General features: G+C 38.8%; 1 protein-coding gene across 1 annotated transcript in view; it reads left to right on the forward strand.

Moving 5' to 3' along the window:
- Window positions 1-269: 269 nt before the first annotated feature.
- Window positions 270-11,109, forward strand: part of LOC138016808 (pancreatic lipase-related protein 2-like) — a 13,250-nt gene continuing 2,410 nt past the window's right edge. The window contains exons 1-5 of the mRNA XM_068863997.1: window positions 270-337; window positions 3,222-3,331; window positions 4,116-4,207; window positions 5,847-6,086; window positions 7,176-7,487. Coding sequence (XP_068720098.1) covers window positions 4,135-4,207; window positions 5,847-6,086; window positions 7,176-7,487 — 625 coding nt within the window. The 5' untranslated portion in view covers window positions 270-337; window positions 3,222-3,331; window positions 4,116-4,134. The remainder of the gene's footprint in view (window positions 338-3,221; window positions 3,332-4,115; window positions 4,208-5,846; window positions 6,087-7,175; window positions 7,488-11,109) is intronic.

Below are 11,109 nucleotides of genomic sequence, written 5' to 3' on the forward strand. Positions count from 1 at the left end.
CCAACCTCTTTCCACGCACTGATTTTAATTCACTGTACTCAATACCATATTACTCTGTGAAAGCAGCAGTAAGTTGCGCAAATATGGCAACACTTTCGTGACCATCGAAAAAATTATATTGAAAAACACATTTATCATTTCTGCTTTGTACTTGGCGGCTCTGCTTTCTTCTCTCATTCCAATCTTTGATGGACCGTGATTGACAGCTTGACATGTCAATCACACATATGGTGCATATAGGTAACCCATCTGTGTTGTTCTGTACATAAACTTCCTTACCTTTGAAAACGAAAGATCATCGGAGCCCAAAAGAAAGTTGACCAAGTTAAACAAGGTGGTGAGTTTCCGTTTGTTTAGAAACTGTACGCAGGAAACGTAGCAAATTTTCTTTTCCCTTATCTTGAAACCATTTTCATGTTTTAGTTGTAAAATACTTAATGCTTAGCATTCTAGTCCTGTGCTGTACCTTAATGGGAAAAATGACGAAGAGTAAAAATTGGTGGTGTTGTGCAGATAAAGAGAGTGCATGCACTCTAGATGCTCTTACTGGTGACGTTAATTTTTGTCACCTGTTAGTATCAAAGTAAACTTATTCTTCGTCGGCGTTCTGTTAAAAGATCAAAATACAAAAATGCACTATCTCTATGGAACTGTTCTGTCGGGTTTTTCTTCCTGTCTTTGCTTTAACTCAAAAAAATATAATTGGGCATTGCCACAAATTAAAATTGGATGCCGATGTCGCTTTACCCGGGCCATAGCAGGGAATTGGAATTTGCAGTCTGTGAAAATAGCCCCCCTGCGGGGAACTATTTTTGGTCCAATGATTACTAAAACGTGAAAGGAACAAAATAATAATTTAATGCCCTTTACAAGTATTCACCATTCCTTGAACGGGAAATTTTGTTAAACAAAACTCTCTGGATGTGCACATATACAGGACTAAACAGCTCAATGGAAACGCATGAGGCGCTGATCAACGGATAGTGAAGTCCCCGCTTACTCTCCGGTCTCGTAGGCGAAGATCGTGAATTTGTGCGCTCTTCCTGCCTGCCGGAAGATAGATAGTGGAGTGAAAATAAGTTTAAGTCCCCGCAATTCCCTGCTATGGCCCGGGTTGGGAAGTGGGGGAGCTTTACTTTGACTGGTGCTTTATTACTCAATGCGGCAGTTCCTCTTCCCTCTCAGCTAACATTTCATTTGGAATCAGCCTTCACCGCGGTAGCAGGACTGATTGATTCCTTAACTGCACACAGACGTCTGCCCGTTAGAGTTTTTTCGAGGCGTCAAAGATGGAATGTTGTATTTCTAAGCATTCTTATAACTAAACGTTGTCTTTCTGATCACACTTCCAAACCAAATACCATTGACCTAATTCCGTTGCTACGGAAGATAAACTGAGCGCTCATAAGGTTCCATCGACCTAAGTGCGTTCTAGTTTGAAAACGTAATGACTCAACGGTCGAAGAATAGAGGAGCAACGGAAACGTTTCGGAATAATTTATTGGAAAAATTTAAATACACATATTGTTGGATATATCCCCAGTGTCATTGTTAGCAGGTGTAGACAGACATTAACCGTTGAAAGCGATGACGTCAGAGCGTAGAAAAAAAAACTTTCGAAAGCTTACGCTTTGGTGTAGATAGATGAAAACGGAACTTCAATTTGTAAGCGATAATGACCTTAAAAGAGTGGGTTGATTTTCTATAAAAGTCGTTTGCATCAGTGGTTTTTGAGCATTTTACTGTGAAAAAGCAAAAGGGAATATAATATTAAAAGGCGGGACGGTGTGGATGAACAGGATTTATCTTTGTTTTCGCTGCCCATGAGATGTAATGAAGAGGCAGAGTGATTGGGGCGCAGGACTTGAAATCCGAAATTCCCAGGTTCAAGTTCCATTTATGCCCACGGCTAAGGTTATTCTGAGCAGCTTCCGTTCAAAATCTCGGCTGCTCTTATATTTCGCCAAATGTCCGTTTTCCCGCCTTTTAGGATTCTTCAAAATTAGTTGTATTTGTTTCATTAGCCCTGAGAAGTCTATGAGGGGAGTGGTTAAGCAATACATATTTACTTGTATGTCTAATAGTTTCAATTACTTGTCTATAGTCAAAAAATATATATTTTACTATGACTGCAAAATTCTCGCACGCTCATTGGTTAATTTTTATTGTCAATAAGCGAAACAGACGTAAATTTCTAGACAACAGTCCTAAGAAAATACGCGCGCTGATTGGTTAAAAATCGTGTTTCTATAACTCGATGGAGACACAGAACTAGCACGAGCTGTTGAAGGAATGATGGCGCAAACAAAGAGAATTTACATTTTGATAATTAAAGTTAACAAGTTGTTTTCCTTTTTCTCGTCGAGTTGTTTTCTAAAAGATATAGAGAGCATGTACTCTGTGTTTCTATCGAGTTATAGAAACACTCGTCAAAGTTTGGGAGAACTCGAAAAAGCTGTGGAAACACTTGCCTGCGGCTCGTATTCCCACAGCATTTCTCGTTCTCCCAAACTTTCACTCGTGTTTCTATAACTCGATAGAAACACGGTACATGTTTTCTACATTTTTAAATTGATTTCAGTTTTTCATGCGTCTGTCCTGTTATTGACAATGAATTTCGGCATAACATTGTCAAAGTAGTCTGCGGATCCACTCGGCTATCGCCTCGTGGATCCACAGCTACTTTGGATGTTATAACGAAATGCATGATCAATAACAGGACAGACGCATGAAAAACTGACATTATTTTGTTAAATAAAACATTCTTGAAATGCTGTTGAATCTCAAGGCGTTTTACGGAGAGCGGGTTGTCATTAAAGAATCCTTGACAAACTCAAGAATTAGTCTTCGAAGATTATCGTCTACATCTCTGCGGCCTCAGCCAAGCCAAAGGATTTTTCTTCCAAACATCCCTATCCTTCATAAGTGGATCCTATTCAGTTGCTTAGTTAACACTAGTGTATCGATAAGAGTCAAGATAGGTCGGTCCCTCCGCTTGTGTCTATATACATGTATGTAATGGCTCCGAAAGCACCGTGACCTTGCTTGCAGGAAGTTTCTGATTCCAACAAAAGACGTAAAGTACACTTTATGAGAAAGTAAACGTAGAAGAAAGGAGTCGGCTATAATTAATCGCTTAGAGGGACGACGAGCCACATGAAGGTTTTAAGACAATTAATCGGAGTGACGGTTGCTATGACTAATTTCCGGTTTTTGTGTAGTCTAGTTTTCCAACCGTGGTTAGTCGGGGTGAGTTGGTTAGTCCGGGAGTTGGTTCCCAACTCAAGTGGGCTGGGTCCACAAGAATTAAAAAGCTACTCCAGATTCGGAGGTATGTGTCGTCACATCGCTTGGAATATACATTGGCCTATTTACGGACACGCAGACAACCCTTTAGAAACACTAAAGGAACTTGATTACTTTCGTACTTTCGTACTCATTATTCTTGGATGATGTTCGCTCCAAATCAGCCGCAATGCGCGCTAAAATATGCGGCAATGATTTGCAATGCTCCGCCGCTTTTGAACTTAGTGGGATTATGAGGTCACAAGGATATGCGCATACTTTGAAGTCCAATAAAGCGGTAATATGATTTGTTCTATTTTCCCGTCCTCCCCGTCTTTTATTGTTGGCTTATCCGTGATTTTACCGGCTATAATTCTATCGTGTGAGGATATTTATTTCTCAAAATTGGAAAGAAAATTTTTATCCGAATTTCTGCACGTGCTCTTATTGCGGGTGTGTCGCCTGATTAAAGCAAGTAATCTGGTGTATCGCCTTCACTTAGTCCCTGAAATTCTTGGTAAACATTTTTTGCTATCGCACTTATCGCGAGTGTGATAATTAATTAAGAGTTTCCATTCCATTTATATATAATTTATTACAGAAATTTATTCGATCAAAGAACGTGAATAGGTACACACAAGAAAACAAAAAATTGTAGAAGTTCAGCAAAAGAGGAATAAAAAACATATTTTGGAAGGTTAAACTCATTTTAGCTAGTATTGATTTTCCCTTCTTTTGGTTGGTTCGAGGGCAAGTGGAAATGATCCTGGTTTTCCGCAAAAACTCATGGGAATTGCGCTTATAAACATGTGTATTAAACATTTTTCCAGGGTTTGTGATAAAGGCACAATGAAGACGGCATATCTACTGACGTTAGCTGTTTTTGTCGGCTTCTTTTCAATGGGAGATTCACTAGGAATTGGTGAGTAACAAGGCATTCACTTTTATTGTTATATTTGAAGAGAATATCACATAAAACGCCATGGAATGTCTTCATGAAATCCCTTTTCCTTACATATAACTAAATCAAACAACCACGACTCTGGAAGCTGATTGCTGGTAAGCGATTTGAGGCGCACCCCATCATGACCCATCTGCCAGAGACATGACCCTCACGCCAGTTTCCTTTCTTGCGGCAAATTATATTGTGGAAAGCGAGAGTAAATCCAAGAGTAAAGATTTACCCAAATTAATCTAGTCCCCATCAGCATCAGAAAAGTGTCTATTTTAAACCAGGTTTCGCGGGAAAATAAACGATAGGCCAAATTGGCGAACTCAATGTTGTACCCAATTCAACCCTTTGGGAATAAAACGTGAACGCTACATTATATTGAAAATACAATACACACCACATCTTAACTCTGGGAGATTTGAATTGAGTAATCCAATTTGGTCTATCGAGTTCCCACCAAACTTGATTTAAAAATAGCACTTTACTGACGCTGATGGGGACCAAACTCACACCAGATCTTACTGACTTGGGTAATGGACTCTTGCTGGAAATTATATAATCTCATGAAATGAAGAAGTTAGCAGTTGGATATAATCATCACGGCACAGTTTGTTGAGCAACCTTAACGGGAACCTCCACTCCGACCAACGAATAATTTTAAACCAAACAAAATAATGTTTGCCATGAAATTTGTTCGACTATTTTCTACAAAAACACGTGTAAATCGAAAAATATTAACTTTAAAATCACTTAGGCGGTTTTCAAACGTCGAACTTTACATATGTCGAATCTAATGCAAATAACAAAAATCTACTGTTTTCGCTCATTTGCATTAGATTCGGCACATGTAACTTCGACGTTTGAAACGGGGCTTATTTTCACTTTTAAATTCCCCGGGCACCGCCATCTTGAATAACTGTGACGTGTTACGATTGCATGCTCTCTTTTGAAACAACAGGGAAACCATGACACGTCACAATTATTCAAGATGGTGGAGCCCGGGAAATTTAAAAACCAAAACAAGCATTTTTGAAATTCACTTATTTTGGATACAAACGCTGTCATTGTTAAAACTTCGAACAATTTTTGAGTATGAGAAGGGATATAAATCTTGTAATCGGAAGGCTGTTGGACCGACTCCTGCTTGGAGCACTCGGGGCCCATGTCCATGACAGATTAACATCTCTTCTCATTCGTTTACCGCTTTAAAAACGCTCCATCACATTTACTATCAATTTTGATTATGTTCCGTTGTTTAAGAATACTTTCTTGATTTAGGTGAGGCTCTCTTTGAGAGCTTGCAAAGGTAGGCAAAAAAATACGGGATTTGAACGGAATTCGAACCCATGACCCGCGCTATTCCGCTGCACTTGCTCTACCAACGGAGCTACCAAGCCCGTTGGACGCTGGTCTTTTATCCTGAACGATTTGTGCAAAATGACTATTGTACTTTTCAACACGTGAGAAAAAAGTTGATATTATGGCCTCACATTTTTATCCTAATTGCCATCAGTTGTCTGTTTGGTAAAGAAAAAGACTTTTTAAGTATATTAGGTAGCAACGAGCTCAACTTGATTTGAATTTAACTAATGTACTTTCTCCTCTAAAGGACTCCCACAAGTCTGCTATGGCAAGTACGGCTGTTACGGCCACTTGCCACCATTTCAAGACGTAATGATGAAACTCCCCCAAAGTCCGGAGGAAATAGGCACAAAATTTTATCTTTATACAAGAGAGAACAGAAACCCCAACGACAGAGAAGAACTTGATGACAGTGACAAAAGTAAGCTGGCCAGCTCACATTACAACATAACACGGAGGACAATATTCATGTGCCATGGATGGACCGGTAAGAAAATACCACTCCCTCCGACATCACTAGAGAGTATTACACTATCTTTCTCTCTTCAGACCGCTGTAAAAAAATAATTTGCAGCCAGTTTATCGATTTCAGATTCCAGGCGCTTTCGTGAGTTTCGAGACTTACTAATTTCTCCTCTAATATGATTAGTTCTTATCGCCCACAACCTTCCTTTTTTGCCGTTGTTCCTGGAAAGGAGTGCACTATCTCTCCCAAGGGAATTTCTAAAGTTATTAGCCTCGGGCCGTACTCAAGACCTCGGGCACAGTTTTTTCGTATACGGACCTCTCAACCGGTGAATAACATATATATATTTCAATGCTAATAACCATTGCATTTGAAGAGGGCTTGTCTGGACACCCTAATTATAATTAAAACAAACATTTTAATTATGTCCTCTATGCTGTATAGGCCCCTGAGTTTATATTCGTTGTTTTGAATCACGCCGATTTGGAATCACCTGTTTGATCCAACTTATACCTGCAAGGTCAAATCAATTTTTGGACAAAAATTGTTAAATGTGATTGCAGCACAGAAAAAACAAAATCAACCTCAATAATAATAATAATAATAATAATAATAATAATAATAATAATAATAATAATAATAATAATAATAATCATTATCATCATCACTGAACAAAAATAATGACAATATTACACAAAATGGCTCTTCATCTAACTTAGCAAATTCGGAAAAAACAATTGGATGCGTACAACGAATTTCCATATTTAGAAAAGGAACCACTACTACTCATAATTACTAATTGTACAATGACCATCTTGAAAGTTTTTGCACTTCCGAGTAGGCTTGTCATAAGTTTTTATTTTAAATTTTCTGATTGTTTATCATTCTTGTCATCTTTTTTTTTTCTAATTAAGGCACATTGTGTTTCCAATCGGTTTTGGTTCTTTTAATCCAGCTAAAATTGGGATGATGACGATTCAAAATGAAAAAAAAAGTTAAAAATAACGTGCTTTTATGGGTCCCAGGTGATAACAATTTTGAAGGCATATTATAAATCGCTCCTAATCGAACGCACTTAGGATCCAAGTAACAGTTAATTTGATTTCTTAGAAACCTCCTCTGGGTATTACGATTGGGGGCTTAGAATGAAAGATGCTCTGCTGGATAAAGGTGACTTCAACGTCATCATGACAGACTGGAGTGTTGGAGCAAATCAAGACTTAGGAGTGTCATCTGGAAACACACGGCTGGTCGGCGCTCAAATGGCCGAACTTGCGCAATTCTTAATATACTGCAACGGCAATTCAAAGGATTTAGCTGACAATTTCTACCTTATTGGGTTCAGTCTCGGAGCTCACGTTGTCGGATATGCGGGGAGTTATCTGCAAAAGAAGTACAGCATGACGGTCGGCCGCATAACTGGTAAGATTACTTCTCAATTTTAGGCGACTGAGGATAAGGGAGCTGCTCCCGTTATTAATGGGGGCTTAATTTACCCAGATTAGTTCTTGTTTTAGCGGTTTATTGGAGTACACTAGTTTTTTTTAGTGCGACATGAAAGTAAAAGTAAAGTAACCATATTTAACGTCGATAACTCGGAACATAATTCAACTGACAAACTTGAAGTCGACGGTGCGCTCATTTTACTCCACCCTCTCCATCAGTGCTCCTTTTAAAGGGTATTTAAAGCTACTTAGCTACACGGAAAGGAAAGAAGTCGAAACAAGAATGCGAGATCCGGGATTCGAACTCAGGATCTCTAGCACCAAGGCCGCGCACTAACCGACTGTGCCATCCTTGCTCCTAAAGATACCGTTGTGTTCACTCAAGGACCACCCGTTCGCCTTCTTTACACCGTAGCGGCAAAATATAGACAGTTAAGATGACAACCCTTTGAATAAATAGTTGGTGTTTAGACTGATAGAGATACTTTGCTGTGTTCATCAAAATTGAGTGTGCAATTAACCACTATGCCAGTACAGTACAAGAGTTGCACTGTTATTTTAATTTTTAGTTAAACAGTTTTTAATATTGACCTTAACCCCCTTCTTCCCTCGGATCAGAAAACACCACTTGGAGCAAACCACTAGTATCTCTGAGTTCAGTACTTTATGCTCATAGCAAGTCAGGGTTAGGGTAAATTTAAAAGGTTTTTTGAAATTCAAATAAGAAGTAATCGCAGACTTCACACATTGTTTGGCTGAGTTGACATACATCAATGCATTAGAGCAAGAGATGCCGTTCTAAAGATAGATTTCTAAGTAAACGAAAACTGAGAGGAAAGACTTGTAAGTCGTCAGGTATTGTGTTTCGGCATCAGATGAGTAGGGTTAGAAGCGATGGTAATTATAGGGAAATAATTTGATTGGAGTGGAAGCTCGTTTTCTATTGTAGGCATACGCTCTTAAAATAGGATTCGACCTTCAAATCCCATGCGCGTGCTAAGAATTAACTCGTCATTCGATAACTGGTCGCTATTGCACACTTAACACTACGAACTTTCATTAGTAGGGTAGTTAATTCATCCTGTTAAATTAGTTTTTTCCAGAAAGTCCCATCCACAAATAAACATTTTAAGAATATGAACTCCAAGGAGAAAAGATACTTTACAAAACAAACTATCAAACAAAGACTTTAACGCGTAAGGGTGGCCTATTCACCAACTTAGCTGATAATTATCCATAGGGGCCCAATGCATATGACCCTGGCTGCCAGAGGTTTTTCTCTCTCAGAGCGATGGAATAGGCGAGGAATAACCTCTGGGACAGGCCGTTGAGAACCTCAGTTCCATACCCCGTTTGATTGACATCGAGAAAACTCAGTAATTTGATACGTGATATAACCTACCAATCAGCATGTTCGGTTTTCAAGGTACAATCGTCTTATTTACTTCGATGTCAAATTCAAAAATTCAATGTTCCATATAAAACTTCGATGTCGAATGTGAAGATAAAAACTCAAATTCCGAAGTTGAATTTTGGCGGACATCTACGAAAAAAAAAAAATGATAAAAATAATGTAGAACCCACTGCACTTTTTCTGGCTTCAAAGTCTCGATTTTCGGAACTCTGCAGCGTTTCGATTATGGCCATAGTGGGCACGAGGAATCAGTTTGACAGCAATTAAACCAATCAGAGTACTCCTTAGAAGTGACAAGTTCCTGGAACCAATCAAATTGTTAGGGTCAAAATCTGACTTTGGGAATATGAAATGGCATCCCATTGGACCGTCCTTCTCAAAGAACTCGACGGCCTGTACCAGGGGTTTTTCTCGCCGCTTCGCGACTCGCTATTCCGTCGCTCTAAGAGAGAAAAAACCTGTGGCATCCAGGGTAAATGCATATGCATACAAACAATATTTACAATGAAGTATCCGCCCATCTTCATCCCAACCTGGCCAAATATAACATTATATATTACAAAAACAAAATATGATAAAAACAAATAAAATAAATAAATAAAGTTAAAATTAATTCAAAATTTAAATACCTGAGACGCCCGTATTATTTCAAGCGACTTTTCAAAATACAGCGTAAATTGGAGATTTCCTTGATTTCGTTAGGTAACGAATTAAATATAAGTGATCCCGAATATCTGAATGACCTTTTACTAAGAGTTAATTTACTATGTTTGGGAAAATGAAGTTCCCTATATTTTCTAGCTGATTACAAGAATGAAAATTACTATTCCTGGTAATTAAAATAATTACTTATTAATAAATAAGATGGAACTAGCCCATGGAAGCATTTAAATACTATAATAATTATACTGTTGTGCATTTGTTTAAACCTGCTGAGTCTATTCAAATCAATACCTGAAACGCCAGTGCAGAATTCTCTCTATTTGTGCTCCATTTCAACCGTATAATAATACGAGCAAGTCCATTTAGCAGCTTTTCTAGGCGTTGGTTATTTCCTCGTAAAATTCCTCCCAGACCGTATTGTATAATGCAGAACTGGTTGCATTAGACTATTTACAAGCAAATTACAAAAAAAGTTTCGTCTAGAAGAACTCCTATAAACTTCGATAAAATCCGTTCTCAAGTTGAATCCGTTGTGCAATAAATTATACATTGGCAATAAATTATACATTGGCGAGACAGGTAGACGACTAGCTGACCGATTCCGCGAACACCTTCGCAATGTTGAGAAGAATGACAAAGATGCATCTAAGCCAGTCGCTCGTCATTTTAATCTCCCTAACCACTCCAAAAAACACATGGCAATCTGCCGCCTTTCCCTACATCTAGGTACGACGGAAAGCCTCAAGAATCTAGAACAAAAATTCATCTTCCAAATCGGCACCCTTAATCCTCACGGCATTAACGAACGCTTTCCATTTAACTAATATTTTCCTATTTTTTACGTTGCCATGTTACCACCAATAGCGTAGCTCCTACTCTACTATAAAAACTACACGTAACCCATAATTCCTCGATTCGCTCTGACGAAGGGCTAACGCTCAACACGTCAGCTTTTAGAATCTCTGTACGGTGACCAATTTACATTATCAACTCCGTTGATAAAGCCAAATTTTTGTATACTGCTTCCCCACCGAAGCAGCACCAAAGAAACTACCCCCTTCATTCCTGAATCCGTTGTTGCCTAGGTTAAATTGGTAAACCTCGTTTTATCTAGGTTGAATACGCACTCAGATCAGTGAATCGACGAAACTTCTTTTGGAGCCTAAATTAAGTGTACAGAAAAATTAGGGTCAGGTTAGGATTAGTTCTGGTACGGTTATTATACATAGATATCAATTGACTTAGTATGGAAAAGTAAATAATAAAAGATATACATACTTAATTGACCGCCTGCCATGGGGGCTTTCCAGGGCCAATGAAACAACAACTGTTAAGAATCCCAACTGGCCGGAGGCAAACCAGTTGGCTGTTTGCAAGTGCAGCTGGGAAGTTGAACCAGGGACTACCAGGAACAAATTCAACGAGTGGTCAGAGCGGGTCTTGAAACCGGGATCTCCGGATCTTAAGGCAAGCGCCCTAACCACTGGGCCACACTGCCTTCTTTTAAGAACTGTGTTGGGTT

The sequence above is a fragment of the Montipora capricornis genome, chromosome 9 (genome assembly GCF_036669925.1).
Source record: "Montipora capricornis isolate CH-2021 chromosome 9, ASM3666992v2, whole genome shotgun sequence".
NCBI classification, from domain to species: Eukaryota; Metazoa; Cnidaria; class Anthozoa; order Scleractinia; family Acroporidae; genus Montipora; species Montipora capricornis.